The 27,278-nt window shown below is 37.4% G+C and overlaps 4 protein-coding genes across 4 annotated transcripts; 1 reads left to right on the top strand and 3 right to left on the bottom strand.

The window, feature by feature from the left end:
• Positions 1 to 3,387: 3,387 nt before the first annotated feature.
• LOC148913065 (uncharacterized) lies at positions 3,388 to 6,802 on the bottom strand. Its single transcript, XM_089026238.1, has 2 exons — positions 6,644 to 6,802; positions 3,388 to 6,520 (listed from the first exon to the last, which is right to left on the bottom strand). The coding sequence occupies exons 1-2, from the start codon at positions 6,707 to 6,709 to the stop codon at positions 3,437 to 3,439; spliced, it is 3,150 nt and encodes a 1,049-aa protein (XP_088882364.1). The 5' UTR covers positions 6,710 to 6,802; the 3' UTR covers positions 3,388 to 3,436.
• Positions 6,741 to 7,803, bottom strand: LOC148913066 (uncharacterized). Its single transcript, XM_089026395.1, has 4 exons — positions 7,292 to 7,803; positions 7,100 to 7,165; positions 6,837 to 7,024; positions 6,741 to 6,747 (listed from the first exon to the last, which is right to left on the bottom strand). The coding sequence occupies exons 1-4, from the start codon at positions 7,547 to 7,549 to the stop codon at positions 6,741 to 6,743; spliced, it is 519 nt and encodes a 172-aa protein (XP_088882521.1). The 5' UTR covers positions 7,550 to 7,803.
• A 10,548-nt stretch (positions 7,804 to 18,351) lies between these two features.
• LOC148913067 (uncharacterized) lies at positions 18,352 to 19,201 on the bottom strand. Its single transcript, XM_089026855.1, has 2 exons — positions 18,924 to 19,201; positions 18,352 to 18,755 (listed from the first exon to the last, which is right to left on the bottom strand). Exons 1-2 carry the CDS (start codon positions 18,977 to 18,979, stop codon positions 18,398 to 18,400), a joined length of 414 nt encoding a protein of 137 aa, XP_088882981.1. The 5' UTR covers positions 18,980 to 19,201; the 3' UTR covers positions 18,352 to 18,397.
• Positions 19,202 to 20,221: 1,020 nt separating this feature from the next.
• On the top strand, positions 20,222 to 22,260 carry LOC148913068 (uncharacterized). Its single transcript, XM_089026676.1, has 3 exons — positions 20,222 to 20,649; positions 20,749 to 21,017; positions 21,657 to 22,260. The coding sequence occupies exons 1-3, from the start codon at positions 20,255 to 20,257 to the stop codon at positions 21,821 to 21,823; spliced, it is 831 nt and encodes a 276-aa protein (XP_088882802.1). The 5' UTR covers positions 20,222 to 20,254; the 3' UTR covers positions 21,824 to 22,260.
• Positions 22,261 to 27,278: the final 5,018 nt, after the last annotated feature.

The following is a 27,278-nucleotide window of genomic DNA, read 5'->3' on the forward strand; positions in this document are numbered from 1 at the left end:
GTTGAACTATATTGATGGTTGTTTTCTGGTTGGATGTACTTGGGATGGTGGAAAGAAATACTACAGGAGATTGAGTGTTTGAATTCAGACTTGAATAGGATTGTGAAGATCTAACTATGTATGAAGGACTTGTAATTGGATTTGATGATGTAGGTGAAATCATATTTATCGACGAGATGGAGTTTGTGAAGGCGCTTGATGGTGTGGTAGAAATACAATCTGTTTTGAAAGTCAAGAAAACCGGGAACTTCTGATTAGAAAACATAAGACAATCCAAAGGATTACCTCTTAGATCGATGAATGTGATGTTGGAGTTTTGGAGGCTGGAAGTATTGTTTAAGTAGATAATATGATTGTCTCTTAGAGAAATGCTTGAATACTTGTCCAGTGTTTGAAAACTTGGAAGTTTTGCCAGGCTTAATCCGGAACAGTCAATCAGACCAAGACTTGGTAGACAGATGCACCTTTCATAACAATCACTTCCAGCCTGCGCTGGGATAGCAAATACCAACAAGGGGGCTAAAAACAGCATATTGAGTGTGTCTTGCTTTCCCACACTTAGTGATAAAGTTTACCGAAAGTATGTAAGCCGAGTAGTCATTCATCTTCATAAAAACATGTCAATCAATTTTAAGTTAGAGATACCGATCTGATAAGAGCCTTTGTTATTTTTATTTAGAGTTTTTAAAAACATGTCCCGGTGGTCTCAAATTGTCCCTATGATAGTACTAAATTGTCCCTGTCTTAACAGTTAAAATGTCCCCGTTTTATCAAATTGTCCCTGTGATAGTACTAAATTGTCCCTGTATTGTCAAAATATCCCTGTGATAGTACTAAATTGTCCCTGTAATATCAAAATGTCCCTGTCTTAACAGTTAAAATGTCCCCGTTTTATCAAATTGTCCCTGTCTTAACAGTTAAAATGTCCCGGTTTTATCAAACTGTCCCTGTAATTTCAAAATGTCCCGGTTATCAAACTTAAACAAAAAGTAAAAATAAAAAATAAAAAATTATAACATATAAAATGTCATGTCCCCAAAATATTGAAGCATTCATCATGGTAACACGATACCCTAAAGATTGTCCTGTACCAGGGTGTTTAAAAACAAATCTAGTCAAACTTTCTAATCATTTAGCAAATGTGCATTTCATGTCTAAAGAAGAAAGAAAACCCTACCTTCAAGAGGCAAGACTTTTTTTCAAAGAATATAAAAATGTGAACACTTTAGAGAGTAATCTAGTCCCTCATCAACCTCTGAACGTGATGGATGTTACTTTAAAACACCCAACAAACATCCAAGTGTGTGGTCCGACGTTTTGCGGCAAGTCCTACTGGACTGAAAAACTTTTAAGAAATGTGGATGAAATGTTTAGTGAAAAGATTGAAAAGATTGGGTACTGCTACGGTGAATTTCAACCGCGGTTCTTAAACATGGAAAGAGACATTCACAACATGCAATTTATTGAAGGATTTCCAGAAGATATTCATTCATTAGATCATCCAACACCAAGATCCCAGCTTTGTTATTGAACAATGAATAAATATCTTCTAGAAATCCTTCAATAAATTGCATGTTGTGAATGTCTCTTTCCATGTTTAAGAACCGCGGTTGAAATTCACCGTAGCAGTACCCAATCTTTTCAATCTTTTCACTAAACATTTCATCCACATTTCTTAAAAGTTTTTCAGTCCAGTAGGACTTGCCGCAAAACGTCGGACCACACACTTGGATGTTTGTTGGGTGTTTTAAAGTAACATCCATCACGTTCAGAGGTTGATGAGGGACTAGATTACTCTCTAAAGTGTTCACATTTTTATATTCTTTGAAAAAAAGTCTTGCCTCTTGAAGGTAGGGTTTTCTTTCTTCTTTAGACATGAAATGCACATTTGCTAAATGATTAGAAAGTTTGACTAGATTTGTTTTTAAACACCCTGGTACAGGACAATCTTTAGGGTATCGTGTTACCATGATGAATGCTTCAATATTTTGGGGACATGACATTTTATATGTTATAATTTTTTATTTTTTATTTTTACTTTTTGTTTAAGTTTGATAACCGGGACATTTTGAAATTACAGGGACAGTTTGATAAAACCGGGACATTTTAACTGTTAAGACAGGGACAATTTGATAAAACGGGGACATTTTAACTGTTAAGACAGGGACATTTTGATATTACAGGGACAATTTAGTACTATCACAGGGATATTTTGACAATACAGGGACAATTTAGTACTATCACAGGGACAATTTGATAAAACGGGGACATTTTAACTGTTAAGACAGGGACAATTTAGTACTATCATAGGGACAATTTGAGACCACCGGGACATGTTTTTAAAAACTCTAAATAAAAATAACAAAGGCTCTTATCAGATCGGTATCTCTAACTTAAAATTGATTGACATGTTTTTATGAAGATGAATGACTACTCGGCTTACATACTTTCGGTAAACTTTATCACTAAGTGTGGGAAAGCAAGACACACTCAATATGCTGTTTTTAGCCCCCTTGTTGGTATTTGCTATCCCAGCGCAGGCTGGAAGTGATTGTTATGAAAGGTGCATCTGTCTACCAAGTCTTGGTCTGATTGACTGTTCCGGATTAAGCCTGGCAAAACTTCCAAGTTTTCAAACACTGGACAAGTATTCAAGCATTTCTCTAAGAGACAATCATATTATCTACTTAAACAATACTTCCAGCCTCCAAAACTCCAACATCACATTCATCGATCTAAGAGGTAATCCTTTGGATTGTCTTATGTTTTCTAATCAGAAGTTCCCGGTTTTCTTGACTTTCAAAACAGATTGTATTTCTACCACACCATCAAGCGCCTTCACAAACTCCATCTCGTCGATAAATATGATTTCACCTACATCATCAAATCCAATTACAAGTCCTTCATACATAGTTAGATCTTCACAATCCTATTCAAGTCTGAATTCAAACACTCAATCTCCTGTAGTATTTCTTTCCACCATCCCAAGTACATCCAACCAGAAAACAACCATCAATATAGTTCAACCCACCCTAAGCTCTTCATGTACTGTACAGTCATCTTCAGTTCACAAATCTAAATACAACACACCCTCTCCGTTTTCAAGACCAAAAAGCTCTAAAGTTATGTCAGAAACATTATACATCTATGTTGTTGTGGGAACCGTGCTCATCATGGTGGTGGTAATCATCATTTCTAGCATTATTCATCATCTTTGGAAATTACATAACCCTCATCCCCTCATCGACCCTCCTCTAGAACTCTACACACTTGAGGAAACAAGACCCTTCTGTAGTGCAAGCAGTGAATCTAGTGGTAGTGAGATCGAAATTTATGCGGCTACATCTGTATGAAAGGCTGAAGCGTGCGAGAGACAATAGACATCACTTTGTACTTTACAATTGTTTATTTACACGTATCAATCATAAATGTACCATTATATTACATTGGTCTTGTAATGACCATGAGCTATAGTAGTCACCCCATCCTCTAAGATGTAGCGCTTATCATCATAGGGGCTAAGACCCACTTTGTTTAGGTTTATTGTAAATACTTGATGCTTATAGCTACGTATTTGTTTCATGTTAGCCATGGTTCTCTTTCGCTTAAGCAAACAATCTCTATAGTGGGTATGTCTGATATCCCGCTTCGTCCCCTGTTTCGCAATTCCCTTAGCAGTTTTTTTCTCAACCTCACGGCCATCCTCAGCGTAGAGAAGAGAGTACATTTTTGGTCGTAGACCCACAAACTCTTTGATGGGTAGCCCATGGGTCTCGTCCTTCATCTTACCAATCACCTTCTTGTTTGTTGTACTATAGAGGGTGTGGTCTCTAGGGTACTCTGAGGTGTCAAATAGGTCAAGGTCTTGAAACATATCTTGGTAGATGTCCTCTGTCTTGATGTTATAACACAGGGAATCTGTGTCTGTAAACAGTAGGGTTGCCTGGGTACTGTATTTCTGCTTGATGTAATCATAATGAAAGTCGTACATCAGGGTTTTAGACAATTCTAAAATACTGAACCCGATGTAAATAGGTCTATTTAAATAAAGTGATGGTTTCTTCATGTTGACTGCCACCAAGTTTTCATCAAAGATTCTGAAGTAGTCAAAGAGGGGTGATGCTGCCAGTTTTTTGAGCTGCTTTTCCGTGTTGATCAGTTTGACATTCACTCGCTTTCTCAAGTTCTCCATGGTCTTGCCAAACACGCTGTTGTTCATCAACTTGAAAAAGTCTTTTTCAAAGTCATTTCTTGCATTTTTCCGTTTTTCGGTATTGAAGTCGATGTATTTCTTTAGCCAGGGAGATTGGTCAAACCCCAACACTCGGTGTACTTTTTCCAGTTTCATACCCAGTGACAAGTACTGTTTCAGGTTGCGGTAATGAAGAACGTACTTCGTCTTATCGTTCAAGTTAGGTACCAGTTTGTCTGTGGGAGCACCGCCAAGGTTCAGGTCCTCAAGAAGTTGCTGACAGTAGGGAGAGAGCATTTCCTCTGTTACCTTTCGCCTTTCTGGTGCTAGGGGGTAGTCATTATGAAAATCGTGTAGTTCTTTGGGGTAGCTGAGGTCCACTTCCAGTATATATCCTTCACCTCCGTCTACAGGGATGGTCATGAGGTTCTCGCGAAGTTCGTCCACTTCCGGGTCACTCAACCATCCAAAGTTGTTAACAGGGAGCGCTTCAGACATAGCCCAACCGTAGAGATTGTTTGCGTCGAGATACATGATATAATTATTTTCTAATTCTGGGTTATAACCTTCTACATAGCGATTATTCGCTCTTGCAAATCGATGTGTAATCATCGAAATCCCACCCCTTAACCCTTCCTCCAAAAACAGATACATATCGGGGTCTGTGAGTAATTCCAACTCCACGCCAGTCATCTTTAAACATGCTAACCAAGAAAGACCGGGAGAGGTGTAAAAATGACCTGGGTCGAGTTGGTAGTACTCCAGACAAACTTCTCTAAAGTTTTCAAACACATCTGCTAACAGTAAAACGTCCGATTTCAAATACAAGTCGTGGTAGTCTCCTAGATTCCTACACTGAAATTCTCTAAATACATTCTGTGCATGTTCGTAGTCTGCTTGTGAAATCGTGCTACCCATCAACGAACTATAAAAGCAATCGATACGGGGTAAACAGGTTTCTTCAAACTTGCCAAAACTATTCATGTATTCATAGGGGTACACCCCCTTCCTCAACAAGAGAGATACCTTCTCACTCTCCACATACTTCTTCAGGGTCTTAAACTTATCATCTCCTTCCTTACTTAGATTCATTACTAATTTCTCTAGTGAGCTATTCAAAAACTGAAGTGAGTCTATGAATACTAAATCCCCAACTGAAAATGAAATATACTTTTCCGTATTATTGGGTATACAACTAATATTCTCCCCCTTGATTTTTCCGAGTTTTTGTAGAATTAAATGTGAGTCGTACCCACGAAGATTGTGAAGAACAACGGGTATCTTTCCTGTAAACTTATAATTCAAGTTACAGTCATTGTGGGCCGCCCCCCTGTACACCCCTGTCAAATGATCATGATCCCTTACCCTGTCCGCACCCAATTCCTCATTACAAATGTGACAAAGGGTTGCTGCCTGAAACTCCCGCTCCTGTTCTTCACTAATGTCCATGGGTACTACCATCTTCAAGATTTCCCCTATCTGCTTTCGTTCTTCAATCAAACAGTCTAAAAACTTATCGACACAATCTTCTCCGCGATAGAGAACAGGCGGGAAGCAATATTGCTCGACAGTAGATACTACATTGTAACAAAACCCACTGGGTATATGATGTTGCGTTTTTTGTGTAAAACTTGTACTAGGGTCTAATTCTGTATCATCACAATTCACTAAAATCGATTCGAAATCTGCATAAATGATAAAAGGTACTTTCAGTTGTTTTTGTACGTCATTGTATGACAGTGTTGTATGGTCTTCGTCAGGCAGTCGGATTTTCTGGGGTCCGTGTTTTCTACAGTGAGGTTCGTGATCTTCTAACAAATCTCGCCTGACAAAGCCATGCAAACAATACATACAGTGGTACTTTCTATGCCCATCTCTACTCATACTATCCAACAATCTACTTAAATCCCTGATTAAACAGTAGTGACGCGTGTCATCTTGAGAAAACAGTAACAAATTCACATGTAATTCTTTCTTCTCTTTCGTAATGTAAAGGGGAAATAGCTCTTTATTTTCATACCCAAAGACATTGATACTAATTTCTCTATTCTGGTTCTCGAATTTTTTCACTTGATTGATCTTAACGGGGTACTCGATTCCTGACATATTTAGTTCAGCTTCATACCTTTGATAATTGTTGACGCGGTTTGCGTGATGGCTCCAGTGAGTGGGGTGTTTCGCCGCTAGTACTGACCATAAAAAGCATTTTTCATCTTCATTTTGAATGTTGAGCACCGCTTTCTTGTCTTTGATCTTCTTGGGTAGAGGTATGTAACTCGATCCCTCGAGAGGAGTGTAAGCAGCGACTCCTAAATCGATTTCCAACACCTATGATAGCAACAATACTTTATTAAGCGGTGATATACAGTTTTAATGTATGTACATACAGCAGAAGATCATCGCCGGTCGAGTGATCCCCTTTGTGCTATAACGATGGTGCAATTTAATTACCTCTTCCAATAACCATCCAGACCCTTCTCTCTGGTATTCCAAGAAAGAGTTCTTGATCTTTTCCATTCCATGCACGTAGTTTTTTTCAATTTCTGTATCATTGACTGTAGTGTAGCATTTGGTGCGAAAATGGGGGGTTGAGATCTGGTCCTGACCGTCGGGGCTCGTTTTAATCATCTTCACCTTAACACACAAAAACCACTTGATCCCGCGATGTTTTTTGAGCAGGGTTTTCAGTTTTTTGATGATGGTCTTTCGTTTTCCTCGCAGGGTGAGCAACAGATCATATTTTTCATTCTTGTTGGGTTTATATTTAAACGTGGTCACATTTCCACCAAGCGCGCATTCTTCAGTCTCTCCACCACCTATTTGTACATCATCCTAGAGAAAAGAATTAGTTCTTAGAAAAAGTTACTCTACAAAGATCCGATATGAAGATAATAGAGGCTTACCTACCACTTCATTATCCCCCAGAATTTCTCCGTCGTATTCTTCATACATCTCCGCCGGTATGTTTGCTAACTGAAATCGAAAAAATTGGTATATAAGACGACTTGAAAAACTATGTATCTTATGGTTAGTAGAGGTATTGACATATTCTGTGGTTTACATGATTATAACAAAAATTAGATTATGAATTATATTCACCTCGTATTCAATAATTTCTGCCTCGGTCATTGTCTTCTGTTTTTTCATCGGTGGGGCGTTTTCTTTTTCCTCTACTTTCCGTTTTGAAGAGCCACCTCCGCAGACTTGTTCATGTCTTTTTAGGGCATCCTTCCGATTAAACTGTTTCCCGCATCGTTCACAGGTGAATAATCGCCCACTGTGAATAGCCTTTTTGTGCCTTACTAAGTTCGTCTCTTCTGTAAAGGACTTGTCGCATGCGTCGCAGTGAAAAGCCATCCTTTTACTTACTTGCTTGTTTTGATCCACACTCTTCAAAGGTTCGCTTGTAGTGACTAAAAGTCTGAAATTTTTCGATTTTATAGTCCTTAAAATGACTTCTAAAGGCTAGACTCATTAATTCATAACTCCTAACCACCAGTCGCCGAAACACAGGATTTAATCCTCTCCAACAAAAGCTTCCTGCCAACTAAACATTAGTCAGTGATTCCGACAAAGGCGGTTTAGGCGATATAAACCAATTAAAACATAAGTACAGCTTCTTATTTAAGTCTGCTAATTAAACATGTCATTCCAACAAAAAGACTTCAAAAGTAGGCCCAATCAGAACGCTCGTCCAACGTCTTTGGACTTCTAAAGGCTAGACTCATTAATTCATAACTCCTAACCACCAGTCGCCGAAACACAGGATTTAATCCTCTCCAACAAAAGCTTCCTGCCAACTAAACATTAGTCAGTGATTCCGACAAAGGCGGCTTTGGCGATATAAACCACTTAAAACATGAGTACAGCTTCTCATTTAAGTCTGCTAATTAAACATGTCATTCCAACAAAGGAAGTCAGCTCATTAATTCAAAAACTTCGTTTTTTAAACAAAGGATTTTGATTTGTGTTTTAAAACACCTTCCCCAAACCTTTCCAGGCCCCGATTTCGATCAGAACCTCTACTCGGGCGGTCGGCCGGTCTTCCCATGATGGTTGGATGTAGATCACCCCTCCCCCTACCTTACTGGAACCTCACTTAGAATAGCCGTTACGTCACCTCTGTAAAAACCCTGATGGGGGTGGGGGGTTGATCCACATGATCCACGATCCACATGGCGTAGAATTGGTACTTCATATCTACTACTATAGTCCGTGCTTTTTGCCCGAAAATGACCAAAAATGACCTATTTTGCATCCTTTATAAATAATGCATATGTTTTCAAAAGGTGTGAAAATGACCCAAATTCGATCTAAACCATGGGCTTTAGTCCATGCTTTTTGCTCGAAAACGGTCAAAATTGACCTATTTTGCTTTCTTTATAAATAATGCATACATTTTCAAAAGGTGTGAAAATGACCCAAAATCGATCAAAACCATGGCCTATAGTCCGTGCCTTTTGCTCGAAAATGGCCAAAAATTCCCGATTTTGCTTTCTTTATAGATAATGCATATCTTTTCAAAAAGTGTGAAAATGACCCAAAATCGATCAAAACCATGGGCTATAGTCCATGCTTTTTGCACGAAAATGGTCAAAAATGCCCTATTTTGAATCCTTTATAATTAATGCATATCTTTTCAAAAGGTGTGAAAATGACCCAAAATCCATTAAAAGCATGGCCTATAGTCCATGATTTTTGCGCGAAAATGGTCAAAAATGCCTTATTTTTTACTCTTCATAAAAAACTAATATATTTTCAAAAGTTGTGAAAATGGCCCATAATCGATCAAAACCATGGGCTATAGTTCATGCTTTTTGCCTGAAAATGGCCAAAAATGACCTATTTTGTCTTCTCCATAAATAATGCATAATTTTTGAAAAGGTGTGAAAATGGCCCAAAATCCATCAAAACCATGGGCTATAGTCCATGCTTTTTGCCCGAAAATGACCAAAATAAATCTGTTATGCATCTTTCATAAATAGCCAAAATTTACCTCTTGCAGATCCTTTGTAAGTAATGCAAAATCTTAATGATAATAATAATGATAAATCTTTAATTATTTTCACTAAATATGATAGGGGGGCTGGTGGTTTTTGGAGCTTTCTCAGAAAAAAATGTATATAGCCCGCCTAGTTTATAGAGTACAAACACTATAAGTGTGTAACATAAATACCACTAAATAATGCTAAATAATGCTAATCCTATTGTTTTCTATTGGTTAAATTAGCACTATTTACTACTAAATAGTGCAAAGTGTTGCACACTGTAAGTGTTTGTACTCTACTTTAAACGTAATACGAAAATGAACTGGTAACCAATGTAAGTTATAAAGTATTGGAGATATATGTTCCTTCTTTTTGGTACGTCTTGGGCCCAGTTGCATAAAGCTCTATTAAGATAAAAAAAAGCTTAAAAACACTCGTAGGTATTGTCTTAGTACAATGGCCTATTGTTTTGGAACAATACTTACGGATGGTCTTATCTTAAGAGAGCTTTATGCAACAGGGTCCTGGTCACTAACCTGGTTGCTGAATTTTGGATGCTCTGCAACTTACTTAAATGTTCGGCAGGTAAGCCATACAAAACACTATTACAATAATCTAACTTCGATGAAATAAAAGCATGTACTAGTAAACGCTCAGCGGAGGGGCTGTCAAGTTATTTCCTTATTGATGGTTTTCACGGCGGCCATGTTGTAGGAACTTAAGAAAAGAATTGTCAATGAATTCTTTTGTTATATCAATTAACATGGCCGCCGTGTCTTTTGTTATTTTTAAATTCTCTTGGGATTGGTTGAAAACCATCAATTCTTCTGATATTTCTGATTGCTAATAAGGCTGAACGACCAGACATTGTTGACATGACTAGACATAGTGAGATGTTGATCAAATATAACTCCTAAATTACGTGCCTCTTTACTGACAGATACTATATGTTGTCCAATCTTTATGCTAGGTATTGTAAGTTCTTTTGAAAAACGAGACTATTTCAGTCTTGGATGTATTTCAGCTAAACATGTTCGTTGCAAAAAATGATTGTAAGTCATAGATACATAGTTATATGAAGTTAGTTTAACTGAGTTGAAGCTCTGCAGTCAGGGTTCATTGTTATAATCTAAAGTTGTGTGTCGTCCGCGTACAGCATGCGCAGTCTAATCCCTGTGATTGAATGATGAGCTCTAGAGGAGCTAAGTATAATTCTTAATTTTTTATTATTTTTAAGGGAATTCTTTCGCTTTGAATTGGCTGAAAATAACTTGATTTAAAGGGTTATGAGATATGTAACTTTGTAGAAAAACCTAGCTTCCAAGTTAATTTATAATTTTTCAAAGAATAAAATTTCGTATATTCTGAGAATCTGATTTCGACTTGGTTTTCGGCAATATTTTTACGATACTTTTAGTTGATTAATTTAATTTAAGCAATTAGTTTCTAACCCCCCCCCCCCTACCCTACACTCCAATTTAACTTTTGACCCCCCTATTAATTTTAGAACCCCCCCTCCCGATAATTATTGCACAGTCACTTAGTTATCAATCTTACCAAATACGCAAGTGGTGAATTTTTATTTTTACTTCTGTTCCCATCCTTGGTTTACACTCTTCCACAGTTCTAAGAGTTTTCACATACAAAAAGCTTACAAAACCTTTCAATGAACCTTCTTAAAATTGTCTTAAATGCGAGGCAAACATAAAATACAAAAGTATTTCCATATAAAATTTCCATATTTGCCTCGCATCCACGATACTTTTGAGAAGGGTCCTTAGTAACAGCATAAAATTCTCAGCTGAATTTTTTTTTGCGATGACTTAAATCAAGTGACCAAAGAGTGATACTATCATTCATGGTCTCTTACAATAATATCAATGACACAACTCTATTGCAAAACCATCATGCACGGGTTATACGCTAAGAACCACTCTGACAACTGAAAGGAAAAAATGCTATAGAGAGGAGAAGGGTGGGGGAAATCGGTGAAAAACGACAAATACACACTGATCCTCACTGAATGCTTCAAATTACCTGGCATGACCATAGTTTCACATAATCCCTTACGATCCCTAGCGTGAGGTGGAGGTTAGGGTAAAATTTGCATAAAAATGTAAACAATCAGAGAACATTAATAATAATCATCATCATACACAGGCTAACCACTCTCTGTTAAAGGAATTAAAACATGTATCTATGTATGCATTTGTATCTTTTGTAATTTCCCCTAACCCCGTTCCCTCTTAGTAGTCATCTTTAACAGGAAATGATGATGATGTTGATGATGATGATAAATGTTCTCTGATTGGTTCAAGTTCCCTGACATGAACCAATCTGCGTGGATTAGTATTTTCCCGCTCTTTTCATCACGTGACTGGTTGTTTGGAAGTTTTTCAAAGTTGGTTTTGTTCTTTGTTCTTCATCAACCAAGAATTTCTACTGGATTATTGCTCTCTTCCCGACAGTTTACTGACTTACACAACCAACCACATTGTAATTAAATACCTCAACTACTAAACCTATTTACTTCTGCTTTGAAAAGTCTAGAAAATTTCGTGAAAAAATCGCTTGTTTTCGAGAATATGTCAAACTGCAAAAATGTGCGCAGTCAAGACCCTCGTTTAGTCAGTATTTTGTCTTCTTTGATCTGAAGTGAAAAGACCCAGGAAAAGAAAAACCAAACAGCAATGAAAGTTTGTTTTATTTTTTTAGTCTTCTTTTGAGTATATAGAATTTGTTCTAAATATCCACGTTATTATTTTTTTCAGAGTCGAGGTGAGCTGAACAAAGTCATGTAAAAAAGGTGAGCTGAATTATTGCCGATCCACACATTGAAAAATGAGATAACTATGATTATTAAACCACATTAGGCTAGAATTATTTCTTGATTTACTCGGATCATTCTAGCTTGTATTAGTCGTGTAGTGGTTTTCTTCGTCCATGTGCAACTAAAGTCACGTACAAAACAAGCCATCATTTGCCGCCATTTTTCAACACAAGTTTGTTGACTTCAAAACAAAACATAACCAACTCAAAATACTATTTTATCAATGAAATGCTCTGAAATAAGAATAAATATCGATGGTTTCTTTCATATTGATAAGAAATATTATGATTTGACAAAGAAAACAAGTATTTTTGCTGTTGTCCGTCTTTCAAGTCCAAATCACTTTGTTCAAAATATGAAGGGGAAAAAAAAAGAATATTTGTCAAAAAAAAGTCTTTAATTTGGTTAAATAAAAATATATGATGAAAACAAACTTCTTCTTGTATTAATATCAAACTACTGGATATTTATCAAGGAATATTTTTGTTTTTCAACGTGGATTTGTTTGAATGATTTGTTGTAAAACACAACTCTTTTCAATCAACTACAAAGATAAAACTACAAGAATTTCTTTATTACTTAATAAATAGAGGATATTACATGGGCACGCGGAGATACGAAATTTATCTTCGAGTGTTGAAAAGATCTCTCACAAGTGAGCGCAGCAAACGAGTGAGAGATTTTCAACACGAGAAGATAAATTTCGTATCTCCAAGCGCCCATGTAATATTCTGTTTATTATATAATTATCAATGAAAGTATGTTTTAGTTTTATCAGGCAATTCTTTCCTTGTATTTTTGAATAGCCATCACAATGGTGTTATTTTCACACGTGAAATAACATGTTATTTTCACGTGTGAAGATATCAATTTTTCGAAATAGAGAAAAATAGATATTTCATTGGTAATTATATGTTATTATATAATTACCAATGAAATATCTATTTTTCTCTATTTCGAAAAATTGATATCTTTACACGTGAAAATAACATGTTATTTCACGTGTGAAAATAACACCATTGTGATGGCTATTCAAAAATACAAGGAAAGAATTGCCTGATAAAACCAAAACATACTTTCATTGATAATTATATAATAAACAGAATATTACATGGGCGCTTGGAGATACGAAATTTATCTTCTCGTGTTGAAAATCTCTCACTCGTTCGCTGCGCTCACTTGTGAGAGATCTTTTCAACACTCGAAGATAAATTTCGTATCTCCGCGTGCCCATGTAATATCCTCTATATATCATTTACGAAAACAGATCATATTCTACTTGTTTATAATAGGGTTTTCCGATTTAGTGACCTTTGATTCCAGAATACCATTGGCGATCCTTACACTAAGTACGCTAAGTACGCTAAGTGACAGTCAATTGGAGATGTAATATAATTGAAAAACAAGGAATTTACTGAGAAAAAGAAAATATATTATATACATAACATTTTATTAAGAAAAGCTTCTTGCTTGTCGAAATACTAGTAATCTAACAGTACAAATTAAATAATGGGAATTTTGTTATGAATAGCAATACCTAAATCAATCCAAACGGCCTATAGCAGTTGACGTCACCGGCCGATTGAAAACACACGTAGAGCTAGCGAGATCGAAGATATATACAGAGGTTTTGACTTTTATGAATGTCGTAGTTATTCAGCCTTGCATTCTTTACAGTTTGGTCTATAAACAATATATTTTATTTCATGTCGTGTACTATTGGTATCAATAAAATTATTTAAGGATTTCAGAATTTATACAAATACTGAACACTAATTTAAATGCGAATTCGATCAAACCTTTTCTCAAGTGATTTGGAATGTGTAGTTTCAGAAATTATCCATACCTCCACCCCACCCCTTACCCCTCAAAGAGGAATTTAATATTTCTGAGGGGTGGGGGATCAAAGAAAGAACAAAATTACAGAGTTTGTATGGAAGAAAATTGTAATTTTCGGTTGGGTACTACGCATTTAAAAAAAAAAAACCTCCTCCATAGGGGTATGGATAATTTCTGGAACTACACAATCTCAATAAAATCAAAAAACAATCGTACGCGTATGCTAATTCTAAATCAATTTTTAATTCATCTTTCTTTTCAAGACTTTTAAATGGATTAGTTAAGAACACATGAAAAAAATGCATGGTTAATCTGAGTCTGAACTATCTATTTGCATCCATGTCTTCACGGCCCTGCTATGGTCTTTGGCTGCCGAGTTTGCATTCTGTATGAACGCAGGAAGGGACTTTAAAATACTCGACATTTTCGATTTAGCTGTCTGTTTTCCCCTGTTGAATACAAAGTAAAAAACAAAAAACAAAAAGGGGAAAGTTATAGTCAATTATGTGATATTCGCTACCAGCATCAAGAAACACGACTTTACCGTACCTTTGGCTTTTCTTCCTCTTCGATTTTGCATCACTAGCTTGGTCTTTTGCATCATCACCATTCTTGACAGCACTCAAAATATCCTCTCTGGATTGAGAGCCTTGGAGGTTTGTATATCGCGTATCTTTTTTAAATATATCGTTCTCGGTGGCTTTCCAATCGCTGTCACTATCGATATCAAACTCACTTTCGCTACTATCAAATTCTTGCTCGGCGCTAGTCTTAACTGCTTTACTGGTGGATGCAACAGTCGAAGCTTCTCGTACATGCCGAGAATCACTAAAGAGAAAATAGATAAACGTTAAAATTCTATTTTTTAGAAGAATCTGAATTTCAAAAGTCTTTTTCAAAATCACCTTGCTTTGTATAAAGACTTCTTAGCAATCTTGCGAACTCTCGCCATGGCTTTTCTTGTGCTTGGCCCTTCTGGTGTTCCAATATTCTGGTAGTAATCTCGTAGCTGATCCCCGAGTACCTCTGAATGTTTCTGCATGAAACTAGCCACGGCTTTTAAATCTCTTCCGTACTTTTTCATTCCTTTCCCAATTAGCATTAACTCTACTGGTGTACTTCTCTTTTTTTGCTTTGGTTTTGGCTTGGGTCGTGCTGCAAAGACATAGTGCTCGCAGTAGGGAAAGAACTTGAACTCGGGCATGGAACTTCTTGAAGTTCTTTGGTGAGAGCAGCTCGTAGAAAAATATTGCCTTCTTCAATCTAGAGAACTTGTATGCGGATTGAAGTCAATGTGGCCATTCTCAAACTTTGAGCATATTTATAAATATGCTAATATATAAATATACTCATAGCGTGAATACTTCACAGGTTCTTCTCAAAAAAGGATGGTACGAGTTCGAAAAAACTGTGTTTATAATTCTAAAGGCATTGATTAATTAATTAAGGGATTGTAAGATCAGACAGAAAGGCAAAAACAAGCACACCTTTTTCTTCTCAAATTTCACCTTTCATCCTTGATAATGCGTAGGAGCTCGAGCAACGTGTTTAGAATTCTAAAGGCATTGATTAGTTTATTACGGCAAGGGATTGCAAGGACCAAATAGAAAGGTACGAACAAACACGCGTTCTCTTTCTTCTCAAATGTCACCTCTCATCCTTGATAATGTGTAGGAGCTCGAGCAACGTGTTTAGAATTCTAAAGGAATTGATTAATTCATTACGAACAATCGCACGTTCTTTTTCTTCTCAAATCAGTATTCATGCGAGTGTAACACAATCATGTTTTGGTATGCGAAATGATCAGTGTATTGATCTATGAAGCTTTCATTTATTCATATTTCGCTCAAAAGATGCCGAACAGAAATCCACCTCCTCCATTTCCGTATTTTCTGTTCTGTACGTTGACATCAATATTATCTGTACTGGATGTCCTTTTTCTACATGACAACAATCAGCCTTTCCCTCCACCGTTTCCGCCTCTGATAAACGTTATTTCTTTGCTCATCGCGATTTTGGAAATTGTGCCACTTCATTATCCTATAATACAAGTATTGTTTCCCGGAATAGTGCTCAGAAAGAACACCGGAAGAGACGTATGGAGTATACTGGAAACAGATCCACGTAAATTCTGGTACCTAATAACAGGCGACACCCCTTGGTCTCTGGATAGGGTTGCGCAGGTAGTTTCTCATGAAGTGGTAAAGCCTCGTATGCTACCAAGGACTCCTATTACTGATAGACAACGACGCTATCTTTTAGATGTACGCAACAGAGTACTGCTTGCTGTCATTTGGTTGAGAAGCTATCCAACATACCATTATCTTGCTCACATATTTGATATCAGTATAAGTACTGTTTCCGAGGAGATATATCATGTTGTGCCCATCTTATTTTTAAAATTTCGATCCTTCATCACATGGCACAACTTAAGGAAATGGTCCTCATTTATGGGGTATTGGAATCACTTTCCAAATGCAGTGGGTTCGATAGATGCTACTATACATCGCATACGACACCCATCGGGGAGACTTCAGGCTGAGTTTTATCGAGGGGACAAAAAAGTCCATTTCATGTCAACCCAGTTGGTCATTGATGCCGATGGTATGATCACCCTTCTTGTTTCAGGCTTTCCTGGACATCTAAATGACAGTAGCACCTACCGGTACCTCCCAAACATTGGATTTGGAGGTCAGCTAGGATTACCAAGACATGCCCGAATTCTTACCGACGGTGACTATCCACTGAGAGCTCCTCTCGTGACTCCTCACAGAATCGCAAGAACCCGCCGCCAACAAAGGGCAAACCGTCATTTACGACGTTTACGTGTGAAAGTTGAACATGCCATAGGGTACTTAAAGATCTATAAGTCCATTGGACAGATTTTTAGACAAAAACGGTCGTTTCTACCGATAGTAGTTAGTACTTGTGGGTTTTTAAGTAATCGAAGGAAACTCTTCATTCGACGGGCTAGGGCACTCTAATTGCAGGCTGCATGTAATAATACACTGTAGTATAATCAATACTGTAAGGCTTGGGATGGGTTGAGGTAGCTATAATATAAAATGATCTTGTTGTTTCAGTTCAATCTAGCCATAGTTAATCGAGGGGACCCTCGATTAACTATGATCTAGGGATGGAGTGATTTTACTGAACCTGTAAAACAGAAACTAATAGACACTAAGAAAAACAATGGAAATAGTGTTTTATTACTAATATGTAATAGACTGTTGAACTATTCCACAGGTTAAGCAAAACCACTCAAATAATTTGATATAGGAAATAAAACAAAGCACCAGTACGAGAAAAGTACGAATTAAGCAAATTATAACACGTGCTGAATCAGTGTGCATTTTGAAGTGGACCATTGTCTTTAAAGTCTTGTAAACGGTAAAACATTTGATAGTCCATTCCTGTTAAAGAAATGTATCGCAGATGCTTTCCTTAGTTTATGATATAAATATTCACGTGACACAAGCATTTGAATAATTAAACATTAATGCTAGCACAAACCGCTTGAAAAGCTGATGAGTCGCTGGAGTGGATTCTTTCATGACAATCCATAATTTATCGCGGTAACAATGCTGGAAGTTAATTTTTCTCGCCCCTATTCTTTCCGAATTCTATTGTTATGAAATACTTAGAAAAAAAGACAATGCATGGCAATAAAGATATTGCCAAATCGACGAAAAGGTCACTAAATCGGAAAACCCTAGAGTCGTTTTCATATGACCGTGAAAGAATAGGCAAACTAATAGTTAGTAGTAGACTCTAAACCAATGATTTTCTTTTGTTCTTTATCAACTATTAGACCTTTTATGTATAAGACATATGTCTCATGTCTGGTTTTGACCCACTTTGTGAAGTTCGTCCTAGAATTTAATGAGCTCAGGAAACAAAAGCCATTGTTTGGCGAGTAAATTAAATAATGGTATATCAACGCCTTTATCTCTTATCGCCTACCCGAGTGAGACAAAGGATATTATTATATAGATATCGATGAAATATGAAGGTAGTCATGACAACAGTGATATCTTCACATGTGACGGATATGATATCTTCACTGTGTAGAATGTACGAAGGTTTAGGACACCGGGTAAGTCCTCGTATTTCGCTCAACGATATCTATATAATAAACAGAACATTACATGACCACTTGGAGATACAAATTTTATCTTCTCGTGTTGAATATCTGTCAGTCGTTCACTGCGCTCACTCGTGAGATATACCATCAACACTCGAAGATAAAATTCGTATCTCCGCGCGCCCATGTAATATCCTCTATGTCAAATAAAGGAGACGACTAATGGATTTTTTAACCTTTATTTCAAGAACAAGACAGCGTAAACTACAAAATATTTAGTGCGTATTAATGATGAAGGTCATTTGCAAAACAGAACTGACTTTTTTATCGTGGCAGACTCATAAACATTGTTCCCTTTGTGAATGAGGGTTTCAGTGTGAAAGAATCAGGGGGGAAAAAAACAAAAATTCACCCCACTACAACTTATGACTGAAACCGGTATTTCAATATATTGAAGCTGTTGTTTAATACGTATTTTGTAAGAAACGCAATCTCCGATTACTCAAAGAAGCGCAGCAATGTATAACGATAGGGAGAAAAGCACGAGGGTGCCTCCAACGTTCAGAAATGCAGCGATACGTTTTAAAGAATCCTATGGCGTGTTCCACTTTAATCCGACAGCTAGTGAGCTCCCTGTTTATCTCCTGTAGTCTTGGGTTTCCATTGACTTGGGCTCTTCTTTTAGGTTTAATCAGAGCAGGATGGGGAGGATAACCGTTGTCAGAAATAACATGGCAGCCAGCAGGTAGATCTAGAGCACACTGCGGACCAATCCTTGGCATCATGTTAAATCCATTAGTGTCGTTGAGATGTCCGGGGAATCTAAAAATGTAGGGAATATAAAACTCAGTAATAAATCTAAAGCAAAACCTGGACGCATAGGCTGGCTTCACACCCACCGGACGAATTTTTAATCGTTCACTTTTATGATATTTCAGCAATAAATATCATTTCCAAGTTTACCAAAATAAAACAGTAGTAAGTACTTACGCAGCCGAACAATGAACTATCATCCCATCTGGAGTAACGATGATGTGGCTTGACATGAAGTGTTTCTTTTTGTCGCCTCAAACATTGCCTGTCGTTGAGATGGTCGCCATATTGGATGAGTCGTTGCATCAATTATCCCAACACAGGACGGACATTTTTTCCAGTGCCCCAGCCAACCTCTCCACTCTGCTAAAGCTGGCCAAACGACTTGTCGCGAATATTTCTCAAGTAGAAGAGGAACTATTTCTTGTATTGTTTTGCTTACATATGTAATGTCCACTTTAAACATCATGGCCAGGGTTTGCATTCTAAGACATCTTCTAAGCCAAATAAACACTAGGAGGAGTCTGTTCGTAATATTCAATCTTTGAACTCGTATCCTGCGACGGACTCTGTTGCAACGGTATGTCCTGTCGTGCAATATTATTGACATTCGCATGTCCACAACGACCTCACCAAATGTCTGAAGTGTCTCGCCAGTTAGATACCAGAATTTAATGGGAAAGCTAGCAATGTAATGGTAATAGTCACGGGCTCCATTTGGTTCTGCGATTCCTGTAAGGCCAAGTCGATCAATGACATCATTTGTTTTACACATGTCCAAAACGCGAATAATACATATCAAGACGAAGAAGATTTGACTGAAAAGATGAAACGGGAAAGCTGGGAAGTCATTCCCGGCATCTCGAAGCTTCAAAAATTGGAGGAGAACAAAGTAAGCCAGAATGAAGAACGTTGGCAAAACCGGAGGCGGCATCTTGTTTAGAGCGATTGTTGAGAATTAGCTTTTCAGAAGATACAGCGTAGTATTCACGAGATTATATGCAATTCTGCTATCGTGTGTGCCAAAAATGCATAGGTAAGAGCATTGTATCGTGCTTGATGACAATAGCGTGAATCTACAATCGAGTAATTTCTCGGCGTCGGATATTTAACCTTGGCAAAAAATAATTAGCACATTATATTGTTCAAAGGTTATAATGTAGTTTTTGAACAAGTTGTCACCTCGTGCATGAAGCTCGCTTTAATGCATGACACAAAAAGGGACGAGAAATAGTGCGAAAAAGATCTGATACTGACGCAGGTAAGACTTTGTCAAAGGAGGTTCATATTTTGTAATGACACCATAATAGGGGGTGTAATTGTTTACACAGCTTTTAGGATATGATTGAGCAGATTTGTCTTTGCATTTCTCTGTTTTGTGCAATATAAGAAAGAAACTACACATTTTTTTACAAGTGCAAGTCTGAGAGGCTCAAAGGTATGTTCACACTTAATTCTGTATAAATACCGCCTGGAGTTCATGTGTGTGGTTGAAGTTTCTTGGCTCCATGGAGGGAAGAAACATATTTCTCGAAGCTGCTTTTGCGGGAGAGCCTGTAGTGAATCCAGAAGACCAAGGAGACAAAGAGTTGGAAAGGCTGGAAAGGATTTTCTTTACGCCAAAAACCAGGCAAAAGCGAAAAGCAGACCGCGATAAAGGCAAGTCTAGCAAATCTGAAATAAAATCCAAAAACAGAAACCTCGAGCTACAGCTGGTAAGGGAAGCAGTGAACAAAGTTGGATGTCTTCCCAAACGAGTACTTAGTTACTTTGAGCTTATGGCCGACCAGCTCGGTCCTGTCGAAAAGGCCTACTATACATCCATTGGCAAGGGAACAGGGCCAACTAAACAGACGGCACTTAGGCGAATAGGAAGAAAAATAAAAGAATGGCAAGTCTCGGGGTAATTTCTTGATATACCAATTGATCATTCTGACTATAAATTCTTATTACTTTTAGTATTAATGTAGCTAATGAACTTGGTTTTTCCTTAATTTTTTAGCAACGACAAACCATCAGTAAAAGACCCGGAGGATGTATACGAGAGTAGTTGTAGTGAAGAATCTTCGCCGATGGACATCAAAAACGATGCGAAGTGTACCTCGAAAAGAAAAGAAGACTATGGAATGGACGGCCTTTATCTTGTTGGGGAAGATGAAAAAAGTAAAGCCTCTGATGCCAGAAAGTACACGGAGACCACAACCAAAACGGAACGCTCGAGATTTCTTAGTGAATTTGAAGAGGATGAATTGATTGCAGAGGAGGAAGAAGGTGAGATGCTATCCATCAGTTTCATTGCCGTCATCGATATTATGTTCTTACGTAAGGCTTCAGAATAAGCACAAGGGAGTACGGCTCTTTTGAGTAATTTTCGGGTTGGGGTTGTGGGTCAGACCTAAAGTTATTTTTCATATATTCTTGCCTTTACCATCTAAGGCTGAGTGAAAGAATTTAAGGCTGAATTATAAATTTTGGATCCATACCATAGTTGACAAGTTGAAACTTCGGGGTTAGTTGGCTAGTTGGCACGTAACACTCGTCGGGTATCTTTTCGGGTGTACAAACTGGAGTTTTTCGGCGTTTCCTGGTATCTTTTAGGGTATCGAAGTAGGACTCCTATCGATATCCCTTTTTTGCACTTAAAATTAGTTAAGGCGATATAACTGACTCATCATCAAACGCACAATTTAACAGCCATTTTGTAATTTTTATGTTTGTATTTCCTATGGGTTAACATTCTCCCGAAGTCATTTTCTATATGCTGAGTAGATTTCCTGAGTAGAGTTTTGAAGCTTTTTACGAGCATATCCAATATTTGATTTGTAGCCCCAATACAACGACTCAACCCGCATTCATCGCACGCGGTGTTATTCATTTAAACGTGGTGTATTCTTGTCTCTATTCTTACAGCTGGAAAGGGAACAGAGAAGAAGGAAAAGAAGAAAAAGAAGAAAGATAAACTAGATGAGCTTATGGCAATGATGCCTACAATGACGGAGGCTGTAACCAAGGCGGCAAAGGCACATGAAAAAGCCGTTTCAAAGTGGCAAGGGTTGTCGATCTCTGACTCTGATTAGCGAGTTGGATGATACTATACAGTCAATTCAAAAAAAGTTGTCGTCGACCAACTCAAGCCTACGCGACAGGACCGAAAGGAGCTCTGGGTAGCAATCATTGAAGCCGAGTTGACTCCGTAATTTTATCTGACTAGTTATGCCTGGTTTACAGCACGAACCTTAGTAGGCGAGCGGGAAGTGTTGGAGGAGACGTTTTTTTAATGCCTTCATATTTTCGAAATTGTGAACTGAATCATAACTACTTTGTTTTTCTTTCCCTAAACCCAAAGACATGCATTTGATGGATTGTTTCTCGCTATTATTATCTTTACTACTAGCGGCAACAATTTATTCAGAACGAATATTTTACCGCTTCAGTGATTTTTACCCATATTCCTTTCGATCCAGTCGCGTAGGCTTGAGCCGGTCGACGACAACGTTTTTTGAATTGACTGTATATTGACGTGTTATTGTTCACAATAAAGTTTTTCTGTTCTCTTTGTTTGCCTGGCGTAATGTCATTTTAAGTGTTCATATTTTTGCTCACTATTTATTTCTAACATTAGAGTTCACGCACTAAACCCGTGAAACAAATACTAACTTTAAACAATATAAAACTATGATTAAACAAAAGAAAACAAAAGATTCGGTATGAAATAGTACTAATTAGCACTATTTATTGTTCACGGGTTTAGTGCGTGCACACTATCATCGATGATAATTTTATTATCCATGATATAATTTGCTAACTGGAGCGTTTATCCACAAACGGGAGCTGCCTTGATCCCTTGGAACTTTAAACTGAGAAACCAATTGATCATGACATGTATTAGAATGCAATAACTACGAACAGCTAAACAACAAAATCGTGAAAGTGCACAAGAAAACCATAATATTTTTATTATTGGTATTTTTCGTCGTTTGGGAAAATAAACCTTCAGAAGACACTAATTCCATAGTTTTCTTTCGTGCTTGTTTGTCTTTTCACTTTCTGTGCATGAATGTTCAGGGGATTCAGTAAAATCGTTCTACTGCGGCGCGTGTATGCATAACAATAGATGACTTAAGTGGGTCAAAACCAGACATGAGACAAATGTCCTATACATAAAAGGTCTATTACAAACTAAATGGTCTATTTTCTTTCACGGTCATATGAAAATCACTCTAATGAATTCATTCAGTAGAGTGCACGCACTAAAACCGTGAACATTAAATAGTACTAATTAGTACTATTTCATACAGAATCCTTTGTTTTCTATTGTTTAATTATCACTATTTAGTGCTAAAAATTAGTATTTGTTTCACGGATTTAGTGTGAGCACTCTACTTTGGACATATATAAGTTGCATTACTCGGGCTCGACCCGAGTCATAAAATGCTGTTCGTGTTTGTACGTCAAATCTGCAATTGGTCAATAATGCGCAGGCGCTACCGCTTAGTGGAGCGAAGGCTCAGAGTTTTTCGATCGCATGTCGTTTCAGCTTAGTTATACGTATTCTCGAAGTGTTATGGTTAAGGGAGAAGAAAGAATTATGGCGATTTATGTTAATACGCTCAAGTCACATACAGATCCACACGCCGTCGCGGTAGACCTACTGAAAAGGATGTCGAGCGTTTTCGGAAAGGGTCGTTCCGCGAACTCATAGTGCAATCAAATGAGTTCAAACGAGATTCTTACGAGATACAATGTGAGATACCAAATGAGAAATGTATGAGCACAAAATATGAACGAAGTGACAAACGTCAGTTTTGTCATCCAAACAAGCCGTTCTGAATTTAAAAGTAGATTGATCGCCGGACATCACAAACAGCCGAAGTAATGTTCTTGTATGTTGAAATCTGCGAAGATACAAATCTACACAATAGATGTCGCTCGAGACAACTAACCCGAATTTGCTCCAAATAAAATTTACAGACTCTTGAATGATAACAAATTAAATAGCATTTCTAAACGAATTTCTATAAAATATTCGCTTAGTTCACAGTGTAAATAAATAGTTTCATAGCGCCGTGACCCTTGAAGGTCAAGATAAGTAGTAACGTAAACCAACGTAACACGCATAACGCAACGCTTTATGTTGATCGTACCGATTGTATCATAACGGCCGATTATCTCGTAAAATCAGTTTTGAGCTCGTAGGTCGAATGATTCCTGAAATAAAGCATTCAGCCCGACTCTTAAGTTGAAAACAGAGAAAGCGTTAGCAAATAGGTCTTCTTCCAATTTTACTCTATACTTGACTCAGTTGACACCATCGAAGTCGAAGCCGTCTTTCGTGATTGAAGTTCAGACAATTAAGTTATCACAGAATTCGCTTCGAAACTCAACAAAATAACTAAGAACTAAACAAAGTAGGTGTTAAAAGGAAAATGAAAGGACGTTTACTCATATTACCAGCTAAATTGAGTATTTAAAACGTGAAATCGAGCGAAATACTTTGAATCCTTCGAATGTCAACAAGCATAAGAAGGGCACAGGGAGCCCAAACTCTGAAAAGCGCAACTAGTATCCACGAGTTCGGTTCGAGGGCGGTTCGAGGCACGTGTAAGCAGCCTGCAGACATCTGCATATAAATATCAAATGTAACCCTTAGTAAAGTTTGATATACATATAGTATTAATTTAAAGTTACAGATACTAATGTCGTTGCAAATTCGTACATCCTCGAGGTTTAGAGCAACTTGCTGCAATTTTTATATACGAAGCTTTCCAAGAATGTTGACTTCGCTACCCCGGTTGGTAGAAAAAATGTCCAGTCGAACGTTGCAATTCGCCTATCGAGAAAATTGTAGCCCACGTTGCCGGCGGTCTAAACAAAAAACCGTAGACCGCCGGCAACGCAGGCTAAGAAAATTGATTCTTGGTGACATGACGACAAGCGATAAACATAGCATAAACGTCTCCATCGGTTTCTCGCTTAACAACGTTCGCACGCATTTAACATGAGTCATACAGTCTCAGGTTAGCATTGCTCATGCCCAAGCGCAAGTTTTCTAGACTTTGCTGGACCGTCATCTGCTCGCTGAGCCCGAGTAATCGCTCCTCGGAGCGTCTAGTTGATCTAAATAAGCAACTTAACACCAGGGATCTGTTGTTGTCTTAAAGACAGTTTACATTCACTTGTTATGTCATTAGACTGTAAGTCTAACACTTCTAGACGACAATCATCACGTATTAATACTGAACACAAACACTGAGCACCAACATCTGTTATATAATTACCACCTAGTGCTAGGGTTGTTATTTTAGTACGAGGCAACATGTCACATATTATTCTATCACCAACATCTGTTATATTATTAGCAGCTAGGCATAGGTCTGTTATCTTAGTACGAGGCAACATGTCACATATTATTTTAACACCAACATCTGTTATATAATTACCATCTAGTTCTAGGAGGGTTATATTAGTACGAGGCAACATGTCACATATTATTTTGACACATTCATCGTCTAATTCACAAACAACCAGCAACAGTAGAAACACTAACAAGAGAATTACACAACATTCTGATCCCTGATGCTGATAAAGATGACAACCCACCAATGAACAATGTATTAACGATGAATGACTGTGTTTTTGAATGTTTAGTTTGTTCTGTGTTGATCAAATTCACTAGTATATCTAATAAATAACTTATGTACAAACAATCGATATCAGTTATTCTTCTAAATTCAATCCTCCCATCCCTATCACAGTATCTGTGTTTAAGGTTATTTATTACTCTGGTAGAAAATCCATCGTCTTTGTACTCGTACAGACAGGATAAAGTTAGCAGTTTATTCCTGTTATCGTATTCATCCCCTGGTTTGATATTTTCTATCAACTTTTCCATCATTTTTTCTCTTGAAAACATTCCCGCCATGAACATGAATGTCACATCGCTCGTTTTCTCTTTCTCTGGGATTTGTTTTTTTCTCTACAAACAAAAAAGCACAGAGAAATTATTGAATCGTTAAGTGGGTAAACGTAAATTCGAGTGGTGGTTCCTCGAATGGAGATTTTTTAACTCCAGGACAACAGTCAAGTAATCCACTCGCTTTCAGGTTTGTTATTTCTTCATCGTTAAGATTGAATTTTTTCATATACTTTTCGTCGAAAATATATTTATCTTCCATCATTAAATTCACCGCTAGTTCAGCTAGTTTATGTAATATTTCTTTTACTTTAGTTTCTTCCATTTCTTCATATTTAGAAGAGGAATGTTTCTTGATAAATAATATGATTACTTGGTGGATAAAGTTCTGTTCTTGTGACGGGAAGATTGTCAGTGGTTTTTGATTCCGTCATGTACCATTTCATGCAGTAGCACATTAGAAAACACATCACAGGAATGTGACCAAAACTTAAAAGAATTTCATTCGTTTTGATGTGATCAAGTACTTTTTTCTTCATGCTTTCGTTCGCTTTGAAATATCTTTCGATGTATTCTAGCACTTGAAGTCAAGAAAATACTTGAATGTCACATCTCACATCGAAGACAATTTCATTTAACTCCTCGGCTTCGCCAGGCCTCGAGGATATCAGGATTACTGCACCGTTTAACATCTTTCCTTTCATGATTTTGGCAATCAGAGCAGGAACAGGTATTTTTTCATGTGGGTCGTTTGGGTATCTTGTCTCAAAGTCGCCGGTGATTTTCTCTCCATGCGTATTATACTCATTATATCCGTCAAGAATGATGAGCAGTTTCTCAGGATTTTCAATCATGTATTGCAGTAATGGCTCGTCTATCACCGAGTGTTCGTTCAGTAGGGAGGACCGATTTAAGATGTCATGTAAGTTAAGACTCTTTTCTTCTGGAAGAAGAAGTTGACGGAATGTCAACAGGAATACAAACCGAAAATCAGGTACTTTGGCATTTTCTTGACCTTCCTCAAACAATCGGTTATGCGACCAATCCCGTACCATCTTATGACAAAAAAGATATTTTCCAATTCCTGCTTTGCCCGTCAAAATGATAGATTTAGGATTGGTCGTACAAGAAGCTGTAGATTTCTGATCATCATTTTCTGGGCAAAGAAACATATCTGAACAGTTCGTGAATTTTGTACTACTCGCTTGAATTTCATCCAATTACCTCCTGCCAAATCTCTTTTCTTTGGGTTCCTCGAAGTGTTTTGGACCGCGTTGGATAGTCACACTCGTAAAGATGTCATCGGTTCTAATTTTCTTATCCTCTTCCTCTGACAACAGAAAATCGGTTTGCTGTTTAATGGATGACTTCAGTTTTTCTGTATATTCTGAAAATGAAAACACAACAATTTAACACCTAAAACACAGGAAGAAAAGGTAAGAAGAAAATATCTTTATACGAATTTAGTAAATGTGTCCCCCTAATATATCTTTCAATGAAAATGTATCCCCTTCTTCATCATAATTTAGAAAATATTATCTATAATCTGAAATTAAATGTCACTTGTTTTTTGCTGAAAGACTAACACTGTACCACCATATTTATATTACGAAACATGG

This window comes from Actinia tenebrosa, unplaced genomic scaffold (genome assembly GCF_029948245.1).
Source record: "Actinia tenebrosa isolate PJP-AT-01 unplaced genomic scaffold, QUT_ActTen_1.0 PGA_scaffold10__47_contigs__length_13832649, whole genome shotgun sequence".
In the NCBI taxonomy this organism is placed as follows: Eukaryota; Metazoa; Cnidaria; class Anthozoa; order Actiniaria; family Actiniidae; genus Actinia; species Actinia tenebrosa.

Bases quoted from the DNA above. Each gene is read 5' to 3' on its own strand.
- LOC148913068 (XM_089026676.1), top strand. From the start codon at position 20,255: ATGGAGGGAAGAAACATATTTCTCGAAGCTGCTTTTGCGGGAGAGCCT. The intron at 20,650-20,748 runs GTAATTTCTTGA...TTAATTTTTTAG, and splicing joins AAAGAATGGCAAGTCTCGGG to CAACGACAAACCATCAGTAA. The intron at 21,018-21,656 runs GTGAGATGCTAT...CTATTCTTACAG, and splicing joins GATTGCAGAGGAGGAAGAAG to CTGGAAAGGGAACAGAGAAG.
- LOC148913065 (XM_089026238.1), bottom strand. From the start codon at position 6,709: ATGGAAAAGATCAAGAACTCTTTCTTGGAATACCAGAGAGAAGGGTCT. The intron at 6,521-6,643 runs GTAATTAAATTG...TTGCTATCATAG, and splicing joins CTGGATGGTTATTGGAAGAG to GTGTTGGAAATCGATTTAGG.
- LOC148913066 (XM_089026395.1), bottom strand. From the start codon at position 7,549: ATGGCTTTTCACTGCGACGCATGCGACAAGTCCTTTACAGAAGAGACG. The intron at 7,166-7,291 runs GTGAATATAATT...TTTCGATTTCAG, and splicing joins CAGAAATTATTGAATACGAG to TTAGCAAACATACCGGCGGA. The intron at 7,025-7,099 runs GTAGGTAAGCCT...TCTTTTCTCTAG, and splicing joins TTCTGGGGGATAATGAAGTG to GATGATGTACAAATAGGTGG.
- LOC148913067 (XM_089026855.1), bottom strand. From the start codon at position 18,979: ATGTCAAGCCACATCATCGTTACTCCAGATGGGATGATAGTTCATTGT. The intron at 18,756-18,923 runs GTAAGTACTTAC...CTACATTTTTAG, and splicing joins ATAGTTCATTGTTCGGCTGC to ATTCCCCGGACATCTCAACG.